General features: G+C 44.4%; 1 protein-coding gene across 6 annotated transcripts in view; it reads right to left on the bottom strand.

The window, feature by feature from the left end:
• Nucleotides 1-8,695: 8,695 nt before the first annotated feature.
• LOC128688623 (maltase-glucoamylase) overlaps nucleotides 8,696-24,290 on the bottom strand; it is a 157,563-nt gene continuing 141,968 nt past the window's right edge. For 5 of the 6 annotated variants that reach the window (XM_053776534.2, XM_053776532.2, XM_053776533.2 and 2 more), the window contains 3 exons: nucleotides 17,733-17,874; nucleotides 17,142-17,405; nucleotides 8,697-9,372 (listed from right to left, as the gene is read on the bottom strand). In XM_053776534.2, coding sequence (XP_053632509.2) covers nucleotides 9,124-9,372; nucleotides 17,142-17,405; nucleotides 17,733-17,874 — 655 coding nt within the window. In that variant the 3' untranslated portion in view covers nucleotides 8,697-9,123. Of the gene's footprint in view, nucleotides 9,373-17,141; nucleotides 17,406-17,732; nucleotides 17,875-24,290 lie in introns of all 6 variants that reach the window. The other variant, XM_070084448.1, reaches the window with a different exon arrangement.

Genomic DNA, 24,290 nt, shown 5'->3' on the forward strand with positions numbered 1-24,290 from the left:
AGTAGACGGTGGTGTTGGTTCTGGAGTAGAGTCTTGGTCAGAGATACGAGTAGGACCAGGGGTTGAGGTGAAGTTAACAATGTCTGGAATTAGCTTGAGGAGGTCTTGTGATGGTGGCGAGTCTGGAAAGTTGAAGTTTGGCATGTTGTTTAGGCGAAACAGTTCATTGATTGTTGTGTTGAATGAGCCAGGGTTTGCAGCATTAGTAAGGTGTGCATACATCATACAGTATAGCACCTTGGATGGAGCAGCGTCAGGAAGAGCAGAGAGGGACTGGCTGGGTGGAGACGATTGTTGTGTAGCTTGAAGGAGTTCGGTGGTATCTGATTGAATTTTTGCAATGGCGGCGTATGTTGGTGATTTAGGGTTGTTCTTCTTGGTTTCTTCAATGATTTTCTTAGACAGGACTTCTTTACGTAGAGGGCATTTTGCTGCAAGGGTGTGGTGAGTACCCTTGCAGTTGAGGCAGGTAGGAGAGGTAGTGGTAGTAGAACATTCCTTGAAGTCATGGCCGTCTTTACCGCAGTTTGTGCAGTACTTCTTCCCTTTCAGAGGACAGTCAGGCGTTGAGTGGTGATAGGAGTAGCAGGTCCAGCATGGCGAGATGTGGGCGAAACGTTCGGGTTCTATGTGACTTGGATGGATATGATAGTAGGAGATAGCTAGGCCGTCAGACAGTGCTCTAGTAGCCATCTCGATGTTGGAGAAGGTTAGCTTGATCATTGTAGAGGCGTTGGGGATTTTGGTGATAAGTTCAATCGACGCCCAGGTATTTTGTTCCTCGATAGAGGTCTTGAGATCCTCAGTCGATAAAGAAGTGACGAGTTTGTCCAGCCGTTTGACGAAAACGGAACGTTTCGCCAGCAAAAAAGGTGAAGGGGAGATGGTGAACTGTCGGTCTCTGAGGGTTTTCATAGAAGTGTCGGCGATCAGCTTTGTGGCTTCATAATCGTCAGTACAGACGACGATGAATGAGTCTTTCGTCGAGTGGATGGCTGTAAATTTAACTTGTAGGCAAGTCTTTACAGCGGCAGCAAGGGCAAGTTTAGTAGAGTCATTTATTACTCCACTGTTGGGTTTGATCCTTACACGGTTTGCAAGCATCATGAAGGAGTAAGTCAGGCGCTGGTACGATGACTATAGGTTCCCCTCCCCGACGGGGATCGAAGGAACACTTCTTGAGGTGAGAAGCGACTGTGTCTTACGATGATGTGTTTGGAGTGTGTTTAACAGAGGTGGAGCAGGACGGCTATATATAGGCAGGAAGAGGTGGAGGTTGTAGTAGTAGTAGTAGTAGTAGTGGTACAAGAATTGTATATAATACCGACAAGATGAAATTAAGACACATGCACAACACCCGGGCATCCCCATCGTAGATGTTTCGCCATCCAGCCAGCCACTGGATGGCGAAACGTCCACAACAAAGACAACCAGACGCCGCACATGTGTCTTAATTTCATCAGTAGTTGTAGTAGAAGTAGAAGAAGAAGACCCGCATAACCTGCACATAAGAGAGAGGAGCTTACATCGATGTTTCATTTACAAAGTCACACTGACAGAAAAGAGAGATGGTGCCAGTATATATAGGCCGGCTGGCAGAGACGGGACAAGAGTTAAAACTTGCGAGTTTGGCTTGCATAGCAACGCTCTTCTTGCCGAATAATATAAGCGAAAATTTGTGTATGCAATAATTTCGCAAAAATCATTCTGAAATTAACGAAAAAAATATATTTCATTGTACGTATTTGTTTATAATTAAATTATTGTACACTTTTCTAGTATATATTTAGTTGGATTAGGCTAAATTAAGTTGCGCTTGTTATAATAAGGTTAGGTAAGTTTTCTAAGACTCTTTTGGTACAAAATTATTTATTTTTACATAAACATAAATTAAAAAATATATTTTTAAACGTATAAGAGAAAATTTTCGAAAGGACTTAATTTTAAACGAGTTCTTCCTCCGTAAGCCATGAGTGTCATAAGAGGCGACTAAAATGCCGGGAGCAAGAGGCTAGTAACCCTGTAACCCCTTCTCCTGTATACATTACTAAAGTTAAAGAGAGAAACTTTCGTTTTTCTTTTTGGGTCACCCTACCTCGGTGGGCTACGGCCGGTGCGTTGAGTTTGAGTTTGACACCATGGCTGGTCAGAAGGGCTCGCACTTTTTGCGTACATTCACTGGTGAAAAATCAATCGCCATAATATTGTATAACATACAATATACAAAAATAATTTAACTAGCCAAGATGGAAGGTGGGTGACCACAACCCCTCACCTGAGACACCAACGTCACACTGACATGTCGCTTCCTCCTGTGCACAATTATAACTAAGCGCTAAACCCCCAAGGATCGTACAGAGCTCCTGCACAGAAACCAGCATTGAGAGGGTTTTAGTCTTCAAGACAAGTAGTGGTGTACATGTGTACTGTATGACATCACTGTATGACTTCACTGTATGACTTCACTGTATGACATTACTGTATGACTTCACTGTATGACTTCACTGTATGACTTCACTGTATGACATTACTGTATGACTTCACTGTATGACATCACTGTATGACTTCACTGTATGACTTCACTGTATGACTTCACTGTATGACATTACTGCATGACTTCACTGTATGACTTCACTGTATGACATCACTGTATAACATCACTGTATGACTTCACTGTATGACATCACTGTATGACATCACTGTATGACTTCACTGTATGACTTCACTGTATGACTTCACTGTATGACATCACTGTATGACTTCACTGTATGACTTCACTGTATGACATTACTGTATGACTTCACTGTATGACATCACTGTATGACTTCACTGTATGACTTCACTGTATGACATCACTGTATGACTTCACTGTATGACTTCACTGTATGACATCACTGTATAACATCACTGTATGACTTCACTGTATGACATCACTGCATGACATCACTGTATGACTTCACTGACATCACTGTATGACATCACTGTATGACATCACTGTATGACATCACTGTATGACTTCACTGTATGACATCACTGTATAACTTCACTGTATGACTTCACTGTATAACTTCACTGTATGACATCACTGTATAACTTCACTGTATGACTTCACTGTATAACTTCACTGTATGACTTCACTGTATGACTTCACTGTATAACTTCACTGTATGACTTCACTGTATGACATCACTGTATGACTTCACTGACATCACTGTATGACATCACTGTATGACATCACTGTATGACATCACTGTATGACTTCACTGTATGACATCACTGTATGACTTCACTGACATCACTGTATGACATCACTGTATGACATCACTGTATGACATCACTGTATGACTTCACTGTATGACATCACTGTATGACTTCACTGACATCACTGTATGACATCACTGTATGACATCACTGTATGACATCACTGTATGACTTCACTGTATGACATCACTGTATAACTTCACTGTATAACTTCACTGTACACTGTGACGATCCTCTCACAGTTACCACAATACTTCAAGTATTCCTACACCTTCTATCTTGGCTGGCTTTATTATATTGTATTCTGTATATTACATATATATCACACTGCATTTGCTGTATACTGTATATTGCATATAAAGGAATTAATTGTATTGCATATGCGGTTTATTGTATTGTATATGCAACTTATTGTATTATATATGCAATTTATTGTATTGTATAAGCAATTTACTGTAATATATATGCAGTTTATTGTATTGCATATGCAATTTATTGTATTATATATGCAATTTATTGTATTATATATGCAATTTATTGTATTATATATGCAATTTATTGTATTATATATGCAATTTATTGTATTATATATGCAATTTATTGTATTATATATGCAATTTATTGTATTATATATGCAATTTATTGTATTATATATGCAATTTATTGTATTATATATGCAATTTATTGTATTATATATGCAATTTATTGTATTATATATGCAATTTATTGTATTATATATGCAATTTATTGTATTATATATGCAATTTATTGTATTATATATGCAATTTATTGTATTATATATGCAATTTATTGTATTGTATATGCAATTTATTGTATTGCATATGTAATTTATTGTATTGTATATGCAATTTATTGTATTATATATGTAATTTATTGTATTATATATGCAATTTATTGTATTATATATGTAATTTATTGTATTATATATGCAATTTATTGTATTATATATGCAATTTATTGTATTGTATATGCAATTTATTGTATTGCATATGTAATTTATTGTATTGTATATGCAATTTATTGTATTATATATGAAATTTATTGTATTGTATATGCAATTGATTGTATTATATATGCAATTTATTGTATTGTATATGTAATTTATTGTATTGTATATGCAATTTATTGTATTATATATGAAAGAGATTGTATTCTATTATTTCGATAAACGTCCTAAGAGAGTGCAAGGCCATCACACCTGCAGTGATGTATTACTGCATACATGGATAAGCGATAAAACCGTAGGGATTACACAAAGCGCCCTGGGAAGGGGAGATAAGGATAGCAGATCCAGTTCCTGGAATCAAGATGGTAATATAACAGTAAATATACTAACACCCATAATTCTCTCTCTCTCTCTCTCTCTCTCTCTCTCTCTCTCTCTCTCTCTCTCTCTCTCGACACTTTTTTTTTTTCCACCCGGAGACTCGTAATTTCGATTTATTCTTATTTACGAGCAAATGTAACGCTAAAACGTCCCACAAATCTGAATTTTTTCACCTTTGTTTTCCATTGTAGTTGTACTAGGCCAGCCAGTCACTCCATATTTATTTCTTCGTAAATTATGCAAACTGCAGAAATTACAAGCCGAAAATTTGGGTCTCCTAAAATATAGGTTACAAGTCTAGGTTACTACTCGGATTATTATTATTATTATTATTATTATTATTATTATTATTCTTTTTATTATTATTATTATTATTATTATTATTATTATTATTATTATTATTATTATTATTATTATTATTCTTTTTATTATTATTATTATTATTATTATTATTATTATTATTATTATTATTATTATTATTATTATTATTATTATTATTATTATTATTATTCACAAAAAATCTGAATATTTGAATACAGATTACAAATAACCCGCATATAGAGTGAAACATGGCGACCTTTCAGTCCGACTTGTACAACTGGCCAGCCACACAGTGACACAAATCGGACCGAAACGTCGTCATAAGTAACCTTCTCCAGGTTACTTGTGTGTTGTTCCAGTCAATGGTTCAATAAGGAAAACATTGAGGTCAATATTATGCAAAACAACCGCGTTGAGGGGGGGGGGGTTAAATGATAGCTTTAGGCCTTTCGTGTTGCAGTCAATACATCATCAGGAGCTTGCACACACTAGCAAAGGCGCTTCCTGTGATCATATTTGCTTGGACCTCCTCCTCCTCCTCCTTTCTCCCTCAACACAGCAAGCTCCTGATGATGTGTTGATTGCAAAGCGAAAGGCCTAGAACTATCATTCAACTCTCCCCTCCCCCTCCGAGGTTGTTTTGCATCCTGTATCGCCTGTTTGCGTTTGTTGCATATTACGCATTATATTCATTATAAAGGGCTAAAACCGTAGGGGTGATACAGCGTGTCTGGAAACGAAATAATCAGATTCGGTCCAAGGAAGGGAACAGTTCCAATGCCTTGGAATCAACACCATTTCAGCAGCATCAATGCACCCCCTCCCCTTCCCCCTCCCCTTCCCCCTCCCCTTCCCCCTCCCCTTCCCCCTCCCCTTCCCCCTCCCCTTCCCCCCTCCCATGAAGCCTGGATCACAACAATTAGCACAACCTGCTTGTTGTATTTCAGCTGTTGTTGCAGCTCCAAGTCTTGTATTATGCATTTTTGAATCGTAAATCTGCAGGCGTTTCCCGGAGATTTACACCTGACCAATGATGATGCCAGGTGTATAGTGTTTGTGTCAGGTGTATAGTGTGTGTGTGTGTGTGTGTGTGTGATGCCAGGTGTATATAGTGTTTGTGCCAGGTGTATAGTGTGTGTGTGTGTGATGCCAGGTGTATAGTGTGTGTGCGTGTGATGCCAGGTGTATAGTGTGTGTGTGTGTGATGCCAGGTGTATATAGTGTTTGTGCCAGGTGTATAGTGTGTGTGTGTGTGATGCCAGGTGTATAGTGTGTGTGTGTGTGATGCCAGGTGTATATAGTGTTTGTGCCAGGTGTATAGTGTGTGTGTGTGTGATGCCAGGTGTATAGTGTTTGTGTCAGGTGTATAGTGTGTGTGTGTGTGTGTGTGTGTGTGTGTGATGCCAGGTGTATATAGTGTTTGTGCCAGGTGTATAGTGTGTGTGTGTGTGATGCCAGGTGTATAGTGTGTGTGCGTGTGATGCCAGGTGTATAGTGTGTGTGTGTGTGATGCCAGGTGTATATAGTGTTTGTGCCAGGTGTATAGTGTGTGTGTGTGTGATGCCAGGTGTATAGTGTGTGTGTGTGTGATGACAGGTGTATATAGTGTTTGTGAGGGGTGTTTAGTGTGGGTGTGTGTGATGCCGGGTGTATAGTGTGTGTGTGTGTGTGTGTGTGTGTGTGTGTGATGCCAGGTGTATATAGTGTTTGTGCCAGGTGTATAGTGTGTGTGTGTGTGATGCCAGGTGTATAGTGTGTGTGTGTGATGTGTATATAGTGTTTGTGCCAGGTGTATAGTGTGTGTGTGTGTGATGCCAGGTGTATATAGTGTTTGTGTCAGGTGTATAGTGTGTCTGTGTGTGTGATGCCGGGTGTATAGTGTGTGTGTGGTTCCAGGTGTATAGTGTTTGTGCGTGATGCCAGGTGTATAGTGTGTGTGTGATGCCAAGTGTATAGTATGTGTGTGTGTGGTGTCAGGTGTATAGTGTGTGTGTGTGTGTGTGTGATGCCAAGTGTATAGTATGTGTGTGTGTGGTGTCAGGTGTATAGTGTGTGTGTGTGTGTGTGTGTGTGTGTGTTGCCAGATGTACTGGGTATGTGATTCCATTTGTATAGTTTGTGTATACATTGCCAGGTAAGGATTGTGTGATGAGTAATGTAGTCTGTTGTGTGTACGCACACAGATATTTTGGAGTGTGTTTTGTTGTGTCACACACACACACACACACACACACACACACACACACACACACACACACACACACACACACACAGGTATGATAAAGCTTTTGGAGCAAGGAGAGTGACCTAGTAGCGACCAGTGAAGAGGCGGGGCCAGGAGCTGTGACTCGACCCCTGCAATCACAACTAGATGAAAGTACAACTAGGTGAGTACACACACACACACACTCGGAACCAGGAGCTATGAATCGACCCCTGCAACCACATATTGGTCAGCACACACACACACACACACACACACACACACACACTTATATGCTGTATTTAAGTATTTCTGCAGATGTCTCCATCGTTTAAGAGAGGATCGTCTAATCCGTGTGATCCGGGGAAGTGCAGGGTTGCTGCAGTTCCTCAGATCAAAAGCCCCTCCACAGCATCAACGGACCCTCTCCCCCCTGAAGGAACGCCGGTGTGTAAATTCGGTGTCTTAACAAGCACCATGTCTTAAACACAGTGTCTACTTAGCGTCTAATGTCTACACAATATCTACATTGTCCAATGTCTTAAGTACTATGTCTTAAACACAGTGTCTACATACTGTCTACACAGTGTCTTCATGTCTACACAGTCTACATGTCTGCAGTGTCTATACACTGTCTATATACTGTCTACACACCGTCTACATAATGTCTACATGTCTACATAGTGCTTACACAGTCTACAGTTTCTACACAATGTCTAGATAGTGTCTACATTATTAAGACACTGTGTTTAAGACAAGGTGTCCCGTGGCTCCGTCGATAACGCACTCACCTCTTACACGCTGAGTGTCCGGGGTTCGATCCACGGTACGGGTGGAAGCGTTGGGCATGTTTCCTTACACCTGCAGCCCCTCTTCGCCTAGCAGTAAGTAGGTACCTGGGTGTTAGTTACCTTTCACCTGCTGCCCCTGTACACCTAGCAGTAAGTACGTACCTGGGTGTTAGTCGACTGTTATGGGTGGCATCCTGGGAGGTGGTAGTGTGAGCTTTGAAATGAGCTGAGATTGGACAACAGCTCTCAGTCTGTACAAAAAAAAATTGATTTGTGTAAAATAAAACGTCTCAACACTGTGTTACAAAAAATTTATTCTGTCTTCTGCTCTAAGACATTACAATACTTACACAAGGGAAGGAAGAAAAGGCACAATACCGTGACTGGAACAATACATGAGTAACTAACACAGAGGAGAGAGGAGCTGACCACGACGTTTACGGTCGTCTTGGACCATTTACAAAGTCACACTGTGACTTTGTAAATGAAGAATTGAGACACTTATGCAACACATGGGAATCTTTATTGAAGAAACGTTTCGCCACACAGTGGCTTCATCAGTCCAATACAAAGTAGAAATGGGTAAGGAGAGTAGAAGTATGAGGTAATCAGTCCCTCAACCTGGATTCGATGTGTTCAGTCCATCACTCTTGTAGTAAGTGCCTGGACTGAACACATCGAATCCAGGTTGAGGGACTGATTACCTCATACTTCTACTCTCCTTACCCATTTCTACTTTGTATTGGACTGATGAAGCCACTGTGTGGCGAAACGTTTCTTCAATAAAGATTCCCATGTGTTGCATAAGTGTCTCAATTCTTCAACTTGTCGGTTTTCAAAACCATTCATCACACTTTGTAAATGGTCTCGGTCCGACAAAGTCACACTGTGACTTTGTCGGACCGAGACGTCGTTGTAAGCTCCTCCCTCCTATGTGCGGGTTATCTGTGAAAACGCTAAACCCGCAGGGGATTACACTGGAGAATGTGAGGTTATCAGATTTGATGTATGGGGACGGGGAAGGAGGGGGGGACTAGCGCCACTTCCTTAGAACAAGAGCCCCCTTCCTCTCCCCCCCTATCACACACAGAAGCATCAACATACTGACCATCCGGTCATAAGGGTTGTATCCCGGGGCTACTGTGTGGCTTCTTGACCTCTATCAGAGAGTTGCAGCTCCAAGCGGTGTTGGCCTCAACTCACAAGTCAACGATGAACCTCCAGATGTCCTTCAGCTCGAGGACAAAGTCCTTGTCGAGGTCGACCTTCACGGTGACGCGGAGCCTCAATGAGTCAGCCTCGTAAGTGTAGAAGCCTAAGGGGTGCTCCACTTGGTTGAGGAGAATCTCCGAGGGTTCCTTCTCCACCCCTAGGAACTCCAGGTCCACCATCTTGAGACCTTGCAGGTCATGAGCCAGGTCCTGGAACACCGTCATCCTCAGCCAGTTCTGAAGTGAGTCAGGTCACCGGGTTAGTGTGTGTACTCACCTAATTGTGGTTGCAAGGGTCGATACTTAGCTCCTGGCCCCGCTTCTTCACTGAGTGCTACTAGGTCTTCTCTCTCCCTGCTCCATGAGCTTTATCATACCTCATCTTAAAGCTATGTATGGTTCCTGCCTCCACTGCCTCACTTGCTAGGTTATTCCACTTCCTGACTACTCTATGACTGATGAAATACTTCCTAACTTCCCTTTGACTCATCTGGGTCTTCAACTTCCAATTGTGACCCCTTGTTTCTGTGTCCCATCTCTGGAACATCCTGTCTCTGTTCACCTTGTCTATTCCACGCAGTATTTTGTATGTTGTTATCATGTCTCCCCTAACCCTCCTGTCCTCGTGTGTGTGTGTGTGTGTGTTGCTGGAACTCCGAGGTGTTAACCAACTGCAACACACACACACTGGGTCAGTGTGTGTTACAGTTGGGTCAAGTCAATTTCATTAAGGGATCTTTGAAACACTGGTTATTTCACTTAATAAAGAGGTGTGTTCGTTACCCGTAGTCAGAGGCACTTTTAGATAGACATTTGACCTGTTTGTGTTTGTGTATGTGTGTGTACGTGCGCACGCGCTCTTGTGTGTGTGTGTAATCCCGCCTCTTTGACCAACCACTTTGATGAGAATACCTGATTTCTGTCATCCTGGGCCTTATCATACCTACTCCACTACAACCTCATCCAAATCATTCCACTTCTCAACGGCCCTGAAATTAAAGAATATTTCTCCACATCCGTATAGTTCATCTGTGTCTTCAACTTTAACCTGTGTTCGCTTGTTCTTGGTCTTTTTAATTCATTGTCCTTTTTTGTCCTATTATTTCCCCTTAACATTTTGTATGTTGTAATCATGTCGCTGCTTATCCTCCGCCAAGGTCATCAGATTCATTTCCTTCAACCTGTCCTCATCGTGTATTTCTCTCAGATTTGGTACTAGCCTTGTTGCAGATGTTCAGATCTTTTCGATCTTTGTGTGTCTGTCCAGGTGTGGGCTCTATGCTGGGTCTTCGTACTCAGTGATTGGTCTAACATACGTCGCACATAAGGTTCTGAAAGATTATTTATTCAAGTTCTTTAATGCTTCACTGTGGTTTGTTAATGTTGCATATGCCGCAGACGTTGTGCGTTTTGTATGTATTTTTGGCGATATGTTTGGTGTTCTATTCAACCTCAGGCCCCTATCCCTCTTGATATTTGCAACTTCTCTTCGCACATGCTATACTCTACGTCTGGTCTTCCACATCTCCAAATTGCGTGACCTTGCATTTACTTGGGTTGAACTCTACAAGCCTCTTATTTTTTCTTTACTACATTTTCAGTCTGTTAAGGACTCACTGGCGCTTATCACTGTCTTCTCCTGTTCTTAATATTTTTATTAATTTTACATCAGCAAACAAGGACACACAAAAGTACATCCCTTCTGGTAGATCGTTCAATTCGGAACGATAGCAGCTCTAATAGTGAGCTTTGCGTTACTTAACTCGCTACTATATTCCAGTCTAATGTCACATCACTTACTGTTACCATCTATCTTCTGTCACTCAGGTATTTCCTGAGCCCCTGCATCACTATGTTTTTAATCCTACTTGTTTCTTTTATCTCTTATGTGCAATATGGTGATGCAGTCCACCCACCTCCTTTTATCTTTGTGGAACGTCACAGAATTCCAGAAAGTTTGTTACAAATGATTTCTTTTCCATCTCTAAATCTGAATTGGTCTTCTCTAGTGAATCTTCATGCGTTTCAATACATTTCTCTTACAATCTTTTGCAGAACCTTTATTTTTGAATTGCGGATATCCCTTTGGCTATTTTTAAACTTTCAGGCAGCTGCAGTGATTGAGGGAGCTCGTCGGATACTTGTCATTGGGTTACACAGACTGGTTCTGTTTCTCTCATTTGTGACATCAAGCTCCTGTACTTGTTTCATCACTTTCTTTGCCTTGTTGATGCCGATGAGTAGCTCTTGATCTCTTCTGGCTGCAATGCTTTTCCGTAGCTCTCCAGACTTTTTCTGTGAAGACCTCTGAATCTTTTCCCAAGCTCTTGGCATATTTTTCTGTCATCCTCAGTTCCCCTCCGTCAGCCTCATCACTTGGCTCTTCACACTTGTTGTTTTACTTATCTGACTGTGGAGTAACTTGGGTTAAGTTTTGGCAGTCTGTGTCAAAACTGAACTTAAGTTCAAACTACCTTCCAACTTCCCCTTTATTCTTGCACATTCTTCTTTAGTTCTCCTGATTTCTTCCCAGGGTTCTTGCCACTGCCATCGGTGTATCTGCGTTCCTGACTCAACCAGGACTCTCTTTGTTTCTCTTATTTCTTTTCTTTCATGCTTGGTATAAATCATCCCTTTTGCCTCTTGGCACTTTGATTCTATCGCCTCCATCCTCTCATATACATCTTAACCATCCAGTTTCCTTTCCCACTGTGTGTGTGTGTGTGTGTGTGTGTGTGTGTGAGTACTCACCTAGTTGTACTCACCTAATTGAGGTTGCAGGGGTCGAGTCCAAGCTCCTGGCCCCGCCTCTTCACTGGTAGCTACTAGGTCACTCTCCTTGAACCGTGAGCTTTATCATACCTCTGCTTAAAGCTATGTATGGATCCTGCATCCACTACATCGCTTCCCAAACTATTCCACTTCCTGGCTACTCTGTGGCTGAAGAAATACTTCCTAACATCCCTGTGATTCATCTGTGTCTTCAACTTCCAACTGTGTCCCCTTGTTGCTGTGTCCCATCTCTGGAACATCCTGTGTGTGTGTGTGTGTGTGTGTGTGTGTGTGTGTGTGTGTGTGTGTGTGTGTACTCACCTAGTTACTCACCTAGTTGAGGTTGCGGGGGTCGAGTCCGAGCTCCTGGCCCCGCCTCTTCACTGATCGCTACTAGGTCACTCTCCCTGAGCCGTGAGCTTTATCATACCTCTGCTTAAAGCTATGTATGGATCCTGCCTCCACTACATCGCTTCCCAAACTATTCCACTTACTGACTACTCTGTGGCTGAAGAAATACTTCCTAACATCCCTGTGATTCATCTGTGTCTTCAGCTTCCAACTGTGTGTGTGTGTATGTGTGTGTGTGTGTGTGCGTGTGTACATATACATAGTTATAGAGGGTTGTGAAGCACAGTTTACTTTCCCTGAACCAGTGCCAGTCAGTGTTCTGTGAACCAGTACCAGTCAGTGTTCTGTGAACCAGTGCCAGTCAGTGTTCTGTGAACCAGTGCCAGTGTTCTGTGAACCAGTGCCAGTGTTCTGTGAACCAGTGCCAGTCAGTGTTCTGTGAACCAGTGCCAGTCAGTGTTCTGTGAACCAGTGCCAGTGTTCTGTGAACCAGTGCCAGTGTTCTGTGAACCAGTGCCAGTCAGTGTTCAGTGAACCAGCACCAGTATTACTATCATAATCAATGGGAAGCGCTAAATCCGTATGAACCGTGCAGAGACCATTATAGTGGGACGAAATCAGGCTTGATCCAACAAGGGGGAAAGGAGGGGGTAACCACAATTCCTTGGATCAAAAGCCCTTCATCAGCGTCAAGTCATATTAGCGCAATAAAGTGAAGCCTCGTAATATCAGCCATTCACAGCGACCTTACTGATAATTTCATCAGGATTTTATGTTAAACTTACGAAAATGTAATTGAAGTTACGTCTGGAAGTCTTGAAAGTTTTGAGGTGAAATCCAATTACCAATGTTTCTTTGGTCGGATGCATCCACACGTCATCTGGCTTACTGTGATGCATCCACATGTCATCTGGCTTACTGTGATGCATCCACACGTCATCTGGCTTACTGTGATGCATCCACATGTCATCTGGCTTACTGTGATGAATCCACACGTCATCTGGCTTACTGCGGTGCATCCACATGTCATCTGGCTTACTGTGGTGCATCCACACGTCATTTGGCTTACTCTGGTGCATCCACATGTCATCTTGCTTACTGTGGTGCCTCCACGTGTCATCTTGCTTACTGTGGTGCATCCACATGTCATCTGGCTAACTGTGGTGCATCCACACGTCATCTGGCTAACTGTGGTGCATCCACGCTTACTATAACATACCTCAGTGGTATGTAATATCGCATCTCATCGCTCATTACACTATTACATTCCAGTATCCTTGGTCATGGACTTATGTTACACCACCCTCCACACCACCTACAACACTTGTGTTACACCACCCTCCACACCACCTACAACACTTGTGTTACACCACCCTCCACACCATGTGATGTAGTCCACTGTGCTTTTGAGGTCGCTAAGGGACACCTAATTTAACCTAATTAAATGGTCACACCTTGCCTTGAAAAATAGCTGTCAGACATGCCTCTCGGCTTAAGTCTGAGGTCTTTTGTTCTTGACGGCGTCAGATCAAAGCACATGGTGCACACCCCAATGTGCGGGGTGCTTTGAAGACCATATAACCCCAAGGAACAGATGAGCAAGGAGATTCGAGTGGAGCTCTGGCCTGTGTGCAGGGCTCGGGAGAAGGCGGCTAGAGTGTCTCTAGAGGAGACTTGGTTGGAGTCAGTGGGCAGAGTACTGGCGTGGAGCAGTACTCGGCTGTGTAGGTCTTGGGACCTGTGGCTAGTGTGTGTGACTTAGTTCCTGTGGTGAATTGTCATCTGAACTATATTGTAAGTTATATTCTGTTTCGTCAGTTGATTGTATTCCTTGTCTCACTGCTTATATGTACCATCACCATTTATCTAAACTCCAACAGTGTTCTCCTATTCCCAAATATATTATTGTACAAGGACTTAATAATAAACCATACCCCCGGCCGGGATTGAACCCGCGGTCATAGAGTCTCAAAACTCCAGCCCGTCGCGCTAGCCACTAGACCAGCTAGCCACAATAAGATTCATCCAACTAGGTATATTTCTACACCATAGGAAAGTTAGCACAGGCACCTCTGTGACCACAAATGCAAGTTTTTACAGACGAATCTCCAGCTAGCGTGGCCGTGACGAACTCTAGCTCAAGTCCCTTCACTGCCGTCAACATGACTTAAGAAATCGTAATGACACGATTGCAAATAAACCATACCCCCGGCCGGGATTGAACCCGCGGTCATAGAGTCTCAAAACTCCAGCCCGTCGCGCTAGCCACTAGACCAGCTAGCCACAATAAGATTCATCCAACTAGGTATATTTCTACACCATAGGAAAGTTAGCACAGGCACCTCTGTGACCACAAATGCAAGTTTTTACAGACGAATCTCCAGCTAGCGTGGCCGTGACGAACTCTAGCTCAAGTCCCTTCACTGCCGTCAACATGACTTAAGAAATCGTAATGACACGATTGCAAATAAACCATACCCCCGGCCGGGATTGAACCCGCGGTCATAGAGTCTCAAAACTCCAGCCCGTCGCGCTAGCCACTAGACCAGCTAGCCACAATAAGATTCATCCAACTAGGTATATTTCTACACCATAGGAAAGTTAGCACAGGCACCTCTGTGACCACAAATGCAAGTTTTTACAGACGAATCTCCAGCTAGCGTGGCTCACAGAGGTGCCTGTGCTAACTTTCCTATGGTGTAGAAATATACCTAGTTGGATGAATCTTATTGTGGCTAGCTGGTCTAGTGGCTAGCGCGACGGGCTGGAGTTTTGAGACTCTATGACCGCGGGTTCAATCCCGGCCGGGGGTATGGTTTATTTGCAATCGTGTCATTACGATTTCTTAAGTCATGTTGACGGCAGTGAAGGGACTTGAGCTAGAGTTCGTCACGGCCACGCTAGCTGGAGATTCGTCTGTAAAAACTTGCATTTGTGGTCACAGAGGTGCCTGTGCTAACTTTCCTATGGTGTAGAAATATACCTAGTTGGATGAATCTTATTGTGGCTAGCTGGTCTAGTGGCTAGCGCGACGGGCTGGAGTTTTGAGACTCTATGACCGCGGGTTCAATCCCGGCCGGGGGTATGGTTTATTTGCAATCGTGTCATTACGATTTCTTAAGTCATGTTGACGGCAGTGAAGGGACTTGAGCTAGAGTTCGTCACGGCCACGCTAGCTGGAGATTCGTCTGTAAAAACTTGCATTTGTGGTCACAGAGGTGCCTGTGCTTACTTTCCTATGGTGTAGAAATATACCTAGTTGGATGAATCTTATTGTGGCTAGCTGGTCTAGTGGCTAGCGCGACGGGCTGGAGTTTTGAGACTCTATGACCGCGGGTTCAATCCCGGCCGGGGGTATGGTTTATTTGCAATCGTGTCATTACGATTTCTTAAGTCACTTAATAATAAACTGTGTATGAGTGGAACAGGAATATTCGCTGTCCCCGTTATTCATTCTTTTGTTCATTAATTTATTTAAAGTACTGAGAGGGTGAGTAGTGTGGTGGTGGTGGTGGTAATGAGAGGTGATGGTGTAGTCACCACTGACTTCACATTACCTCCGCTAATCTCTCGACTCGCCTCTCCTGCCTAACTCCTGTGATTCATTCATTCATGTTGATTCGCCGGTACTTCCGGCCCGGGTCTTCTCCAGATGGTGACCTGGCTACTCCCTCCCTTTACTCCCTTATTCCCCACTTATCACTATACGTTCCATTGTCCCCTACATGACAACCATCTACACCGCTTGTGTTACACCACCCTCCACACCACCTACAACGCCATTTGTGTTACACCACTCACCTACAACACCGCTTGTTACACCACCCTCCACACCACTCATGAGGAACATAAATAATACACGATAGTTCTTAATCTTGATTTAAGAACATAGCTTTTCCCTCACAACAAATAGCGTTGTATTCTGTTCTCCGTCTTTTGTGTGTGTGTGTGTGTGTGTGTGTGTGTGTATTCTCACCAAATCTTTCTGCTCGGCTATGTTTTCCTCAGCTATGTGAACGGAAGCGGTGGTATCTAGATTACAGCTGGTCCTCAGCAGATAGCCTCTATACCACCTGCAAGGTGGTATAGAAGCGGTGGTATTGTTTTCGTTTCCTCGTCAGGGGGAAGCAGTCACCTGACACGATTCTTTATCACCCGAGGTCCCCTCAAGGAAGGTTCCTTGATGTTGGTGAGGGGCTCTTGATTTAGGGAATTGGATCTGTGCTCCAGTTCCTCGAATTAAGCCTGAATGCCTTCCACATCCCCCCCCCAGGCGCTGTATAATCCTCCGGGTTTAGCGCTTCCCCCTTGATTATAATAATAATAATAATATCACCCGAGGCTCGGCTCAGTGATTCCTTCATTAGGTTCCTCTTAATGATTTCATTCCTGCATTGGTTGATTATAATCAAAGGCTACAGTTAATTAACTGTGACCTTGATGTGTCACAAAATCTCTCCTGATAAACTTGTTAAATGCCGGAGAGTACTTAACTCTCTCTTTACTGTCTGACGGAGTGTTTGGCCAAACTTTTTCAGAACCGGTGGGACTGAGGATCGATCCTCTACCAGCGTTTACCCTTAATGATCTACACGAGTTTAGTGACTCACCGATTATATATTTATGTTCAATATGTGACAATCCTGTGTAAAACCACACCTCACCACACTACCATTATCGCTACACCACCATTATCACTACACTACACTACCATGATCACTACACCACCATTATCACTACACTACACTACCATGATCACTACACCACCATTATCACTACACTACACTACACTACACTACCATTCTCACTACACTCTACTAGTCTCACTAGTATGACCCATGTGGTCTTACCACATTATTTGTCAATATAACTGACACACTCACCTGAATGAAGGTAAACTTTAGCAGGCTGTACTTTCTTCGCCCTATTGTGTCTATTGACTCTCCATCGTCCCAGAATAGCTGGCCAGATGCCCTCCTGTCGAGGCCTATGGCCACCAGCACCCCCAAGGGCTGTCTCCTTGAGAGGAAGGTGTTGAGGGCCGGCCGCTGCGTGGGCAGGATGTGGCCCCCGCGGATGTGCAGAGGAATGACGTCCCACGGGGCAGGAACCTTCACGTACTCCCCTGGCCACTCAATAGGCTTTCCCTGTGGGAGATTTAGGCACTCGTCATGAGAGGGTGTGCCAGGTTTAACTGGCACATGCACATGCACATGCACACACACACACACACACACACACACACACACACACACACACACACACAGACCAGTGTCTTTGATAACTAGTAGCTGCTACTACCACTTCTACTACTACTACTACCACTTCTACTACTACTACTACTACTACGACACACACACTTGGGCTCAGATGAGTTACATTGGAAAGAAACATCACAAAATCATCAATTAATATTGCAGAGATTAATCATCGTGGCAAGACTTGCATGGGGAAGCAAAGGAGCGGTGACTTACGGTGTAGTAGTCATACCAGAAGTCGTGTGGGAAGTAGACGCGTCTCTCCAGGTCTCCCTCCTTCAGCACGGGAGAGACCATCAAGCACCCACCCCACAGGAATTGGTCGTCGATACCCAGTGTCCGTCGGTCTTCTGGAAATCTGAAATAGAACCACCGGGGATGAAGTCTCAGGTCGTATTGTTAGGAACAGTATTATTGTGAAGCTGGGAGCTGGGAGTCGGGCTGGTGAGGTTACGAGCTAGGAATCAGGTATAGCCAGCTGGAATAGTCCCAATTACTCCTGAGATACTGGGAATGCCTCAGTTTGGAATATTCCTGGACAACGTAGCTAGGAATGAGCAATCGGTTGTTATTTAATTCTTTTTTTAGAAATTCCGTTGGTATCTTATTAAGCGCGTTGTCAACTATCCATTTTACCCTTTGTCAATTTTTACCCATTATCCATTAACCATTGACTGTTGTCCGTTGCTCTTTCCCGTTATACAGTGTCTGTTGTCATTTACCCTTCCTCCGTTACACAATGTTTATTGTTATTTACCCGTTCTCCGTTGCACTACATCCGTTGTTACCCGTTGTTCACTGGCTTCCCCGTCAAGTATTTATCAGTACGGTTAACCACTGTATGCAGCCAGGACCAGAAAACCAAAGTAACAATATAATTATCTGTTGGGAATTCAGCGTCAGGAATTCTGAAGGGGAGTTATCTGGATGGAATTTAAGCCAGGAATCACGATAATTACCTGCATTAGTGGGGCGTTTTTTGCTTCACTTGCTTACAGAACTGTTATGAATTAATCTCTGCGAACCATCAGTTGTAATGATGATAGTTTCCTAATGTAAATTTTTCGAATGTATATGAGATCCTCTGAAGTTGGGTTTAGTGCTCAGTAATAAATTATTGCTGAGCACTTAATTATTGCATACACGTGTATGTATTGCAAGCCGCGATGGAAGGGGGGCGGAGGAATGTAGTAGCTCAAGACCTTTCGCACTGTCACCAATGCTTCGTCAGGAGCTTTGCAATATAAGAACATTGAGAAATGAGAAGAAACAATGAAAGAGGTCGACTTGTGTGGTGCGGCAAAATGCCTTCAACACCAGAATGTACATGTACGTGTACATGTACATCTGCATATATGCAACATATATATACATACTGTATATATATACATACATATATATATATATATATATATATATATATATATATATATATATATATATAATATATATATATATATACATATATATATATATATATATATATATGTATACACCCACACACCTACCCATACATGACTAACTATACATAGGAGACACAGACTTCAGAAAATAAGTTTATTTAATTTCGGGAAATTTAACGACCTAAGAACCAGAACTACTCGAGCGAGGAAGTGGAACGACCCTAAGAACTAACACAACCACCTAGATATGGAAGCTGTTATTAAAATTATAGTGGAGCGGTGAACCCTTAGGGGCTATGCAGCACCTGACGATTGGATGGCAATCAGGGTAAGAGCAACTCCAGTACCCTGAATCAAGAGCCTTTCACCGGCGGCAAGGCACCTTCCTCTAGCAGAAAAACAAGAATGAAACTTCACAAAGCAGCATCAACAGTAGGCCAGTGGCGGGGCCATGACTCGACCCCTTGCCACCACAAACAGGCGTGTACATGTGTACAAAGTCTGGTGGACACAGAGAAACACAGGATGACATAAACAAAGGCAAAGCCAGAGGGGTAGACGGAGACAGAGAGACAGACACTAGTCCCAGGTGTTGGTCTTCACTGACTATCGCGGCACTGGAGCTCGTAATTACATTTAAGGCTTCGTAATTAACTCTTGTAAGACCTGGATAGAACCTCCACACATTTCCCAGCTCGTACTCACCTACCCTTCCTCAACCCCCATTAGCCCCTCCTCCTTCCTCAACCCTCCTTAGCCCCTCCTCCTTCCTCAACCCTCCTTAGCCCCTCCTCCTTACTCAAACCATCCCAACCCCCTTACATTTCATACCCCGGTACACTAGTCCTTCCTTATACTTCTCTTCACATCACTCCCCTATCCCTTCCTCTTTACTCCCCTCTTCTCATCTACTCCCTCTCTTATCCCCCCACTCCCTCTCCGCCTCCCCCTCTCCCACCCCCCTATCCTCCGTCTCCCACTTTAGCTCAAGAACAAAGAAGAGCAATAATGTCTTTTCAATTCTTTTGTTTTTCTACGCAAGAACAATCATATTTTCGATTTCTTACCATTGTCAGAGCCAATATTGAGACATCTTTTTTCAGGTAACTTACCAATGGTGGCCTCAGGGTCCACAGACCAGTGGTGGCCTCTCAAGGTTCATAGACTAGTAGTGGCCTCAAGGTCCACAAACCAGTGGTGGCCTCAAGGTCCACAGACCAGTGGTGGCCTCAAGGTCCACAGACCAGTGGTGGCCTCAAGGTCCACAGACCAGTGGTGGCCTCAAGGTCCACAGACCAATGGTGGCCTCAAGGTCCACAAACCAGTGGTGGCCTCAAGGTCTACAGACCAGTGGTGGCCTCTCAAGGTTCATAGACTAGTAGTGGCCTCAAGGTCTACAGACCAGTGATGGCCTCAAGGTTCACAGACCAGTGGTGGCCTCAAGGTCCACAGACCAATGGTGGCCTCAAGGTCCACAGACCAGTGGTGGCCTCAAGGTCCACAAACCAGTGGTGGCCTCAAGGTCTACAGACCAGTGGTGGCCTCTCAAGGTTCATAGACTAGAAGTGGCCTCAAGGTCCACAGACCAGTGGTGGCCTCAAGGTCCACAGACCAGTGGTGGCTCAAGGTCCACAGACCAGTGGTGGCCTCAAGGTCCACAAACCAGTGGTGGCCTCAAGGTCTACAGACCAGTGGTGGCCTCTCAAGGTTCATAGACTAGTAGTGGCCTCAAGGTCTACAGACCAGTGATGGCCTCAAGGTTCACAGACCAGTGGTGGCCTCAAGGTCCACAGACCAGTGGTGGCCTCAAGGTCCACAGACCAATGGTGGCCTCAAGGTCCACAGACCAGTGGTGGCCTCAAGGTCCACAAACCAGTGGTGGCCTCAAGGTCTACAGACCAGTGGTGGCCTCTCAAGGTTCATAGACTAGAAGTGGCCTCAAGGTCCACAGACCAGTGGTGGCCTCAAGGTCCACAGACCAGTGGTGTCCTCAAGGTCCACAGACCAGTGGTGGCCTCAAGGTCCACAAACCAGTGGTGGCCTCAAGGTCTACAGACCAGTGGTGGCCTCTCAAGGTTCATGGACTAGTAGTGGCACCAAGGTCCACAGACCAGTGATGGCCTCAAGGTTCACAGACCAGTGGTGGCCTCAAGGTCCACAGACCAATGGTGGCCTCAAGGTCCACAGACCAGTGGTGGCCTCAAGGTCAACAAACCAGTGGTGGCCTCAAGGTCAACAAACCAGTGGTGGCCTCAAGGTCCACAGACCAGTGGTGGCCTCAAGGTCCACAAACCAGTGGTGGCCTCAAGGTCTACAGACCAGTGGTGGCCTCTCAAGGTTCATAGACTAGAAGTGGCCTCAAGGTCCAAAGACCAGTGGTGGCCTCAAGGTCCACAGACCAGTGGTGGCCTCAAGATCCACAGACCAGTGGTGGCCTCAAGGTCCACAGACCAGTGGTGGCCTCAAGGTCCACAGACCAGTGTGTGCTCTGCATAAACTTAAAGTCTCCATCTAAAAAACTCATTACCTTTTGACAACATTATTACCACATAAAAGTACCAAAACTGTGTGAAGATATTACATTTTCCCTAAAATTTAAATAATCTTAAAGAGCAGCGTTGTAAGTGGCTGTAGGAAGCCTCACACCTACCGTCTGCGCCACCGTCTGCGACTACCGTCTGCGCCACCGTCTGCGCCACCGTCTGCGCCACCGTCTGCGCCACCGTCTGCGCCTACCGTCTGCGCCTCCAGACCTACGCTCATTTGAATAATGAATTGATATTTTGTGAGTAAAAGCCACTTTTAGTTTCAGAAAAATAGAGAACTTTTAGAATCCAGGTGACGCTTCTTCCATACTAATATTAGTTCAGACTTTTTTTGGGGCGTAGGAAGGAAAATTTTATTATAGAAGTTCTTGGACCCGCATTAAACAAAAAATGAAAGCTTTAGAAATAGCCAGTTCCTCTCTTGTTATTAAGTGCATCTTGGCTCTCAGTGCCATTCAGTGCCAGGGTTTACTTTAGAATGGACTACCTGACCAGCTTGTGTGCCAGCACGGTGCCCCGTGGCCTGGTGGCTAACGCTCTCGCTTCACATGGCGAGTGTCTGGGTTCGATCCCCAGCGAGGGTAGAAACATTGGGCGTGTCTATGTTCGCCCATCAGTATAAAATGGGTACCTGGGTGTTAGTGGACTGGTGTGGGTCGCATCCTGGGACAAAACTCACCTAATTTGCCGGAAACGCTAAGCATAACAAGTGGCTTTCTATACAGTAGTATGTCATTAATGTCAGCTAGGACTATATACCTTCTACATGTACTTGTGGAAATAAAGAAATTATTATTATTATTATTATTATTATTATTATTATTATTATAAACGAGACTAAATATGCTAGTATAATAGACGTGTATGTATATTTGATGCAAATTCAAATAGGTCCCCAAAAAAGATCAAGTGTCTGACGACAAGTACCTTTGACGGAAGGTAAAACACACACACACACACACACACACACACACACACACACACACACACACACACACACACACACGCACACGCACACGCACACGCACACGCACACGCACACACACACACACACACACGCACACACACACACACGCACACACAGACACACGCACACAGACACACACACACACACATTCGTACATGATTCACATAAACTTTTAAACAAGACTCTCACTGCCTCTTCGACTCTCTCTTAATGATAATATAAATTAATTTCTGATCCATTTTAATCACCCCGGCAAGGTATGGTGGCCCCCCCAAAAAAAGAAACAGTAACCATCATTCAGTCAACAACTGTCTTGCCAGAAGTGCACATACATCACAGTTTAAATGACCCTTTGAACTGAAACATCGCCAGCCTTCCTTCAGAGTGCAGACACTGCACTTCCTACCTCCACCTTCAGAGGAAAGCGCTAAATCCGCAAGGGTACTTCAGCACCACGGTAACTGGAAGAAATTGGATTTGATCTAAAATCTGTTCATAACATTCGCACATTGTGATCTCATACTGCAACACAGACCTCGCCTCATACTGCAACACAGACCTCGCCTCATACTGCAACACAGACCTCGCTTCATACTGCAACACAGACCTCGCTTCATACTGCAACACAGACCTCGCTTCATACTGCAACACAGACCTCGCCTCATACTGCAACACAGACCTCGCCTCATACTGCAACACAGACCTCGCCTCATACTGCAACACAGACCTCGCCTCATACTGCAACACAGACCTGGCCTCATACTGCAACACAGACCTCGCCTCATACTGCAACACAGACCTCGCCTCATACTGCAACACAGACCTCGCCTCATACTGCAACACAGACCTCGCCTCATACTGCAACACAGACCTCGCCTCATACTGCAACACAGACCTCGCCTCATACTGAAACACAGACCTCGCCTCATACTGCAACACAGACCTCGCCTCATACTGCAACACAGACCTGGCCTCATACTGCAACACAGACCTCGCCTCATACTGCAACACAGACCTCGCCTCATACTGCAACACAGACCTCGCTTCATACTGCAACACAGACCTCGCCTCATACTGCAACACAGACCTCGCCTCATACTGCAACACAGACCTCGCCTCATACTGCAACACAGACCTCGCCTCATACTGCAACACAGACCTCGCTTCATACTGCAACACAGACCTCGCTTCATACTGCAACACAGACCTCGCCTCATACTGCAACACAGACCTCGCTTCATACTGCAACACAGACCTCGCCTCATACTGCAACACAGACCTCGCCTCATACTGCAACACAGACCTCGCCTCATACTGCAACACAGACCTCGCCTCATACTGCAACACAGACCTCGCCTCATACTGCAACACAGACCTGGCCTCATACTGCAACACAGACCTCGCCTCATACTGCAACACAGACCTGGCCTCATACTGCAACACAGACCTCGCCTCATACTGCAACACAGACCTCGCCTCATACTGCAACACAGACCTCGCCTCATACTGCAACACAGACCTCGCTTCATACTGCAACACAGACCTCGCTTCATACTGCAACACAGACCTCGCTTCATACTGCAACACAGAACTCGCTTCATACTGCAACACAGACCTGGCCTCATACTGCAACACAGACCTCGCCTCATACTGCAACACAGACCTCGCCTCATACTGCAACACAGACCTCGCCTCATACTGCAACACAGACCTCGCCTCATACTGCAACACAGACCTCGCCTCATACTGCAACACAGACCTCGCCTCATATTGCAACACAGACCTCGCTTCATACTGCAACACAGACCTCGCCTCATACTGCAACACAGACCTCGCCTCATACTGCAACACAGACCTC

Source organism: Cherax quadricarinatus, chromosome 13, assembly GCF_038502225.1.
Source record: "Cherax quadricarinatus isolate ZL_2023a chromosome 13, ASM3850222v1, whole genome shotgun sequence".
NCBI lineage: Eukaryota > Metazoa > Arthropoda > Malacostraca > Decapoda > Parastacidae > Cherax > Cherax quadricarinatus.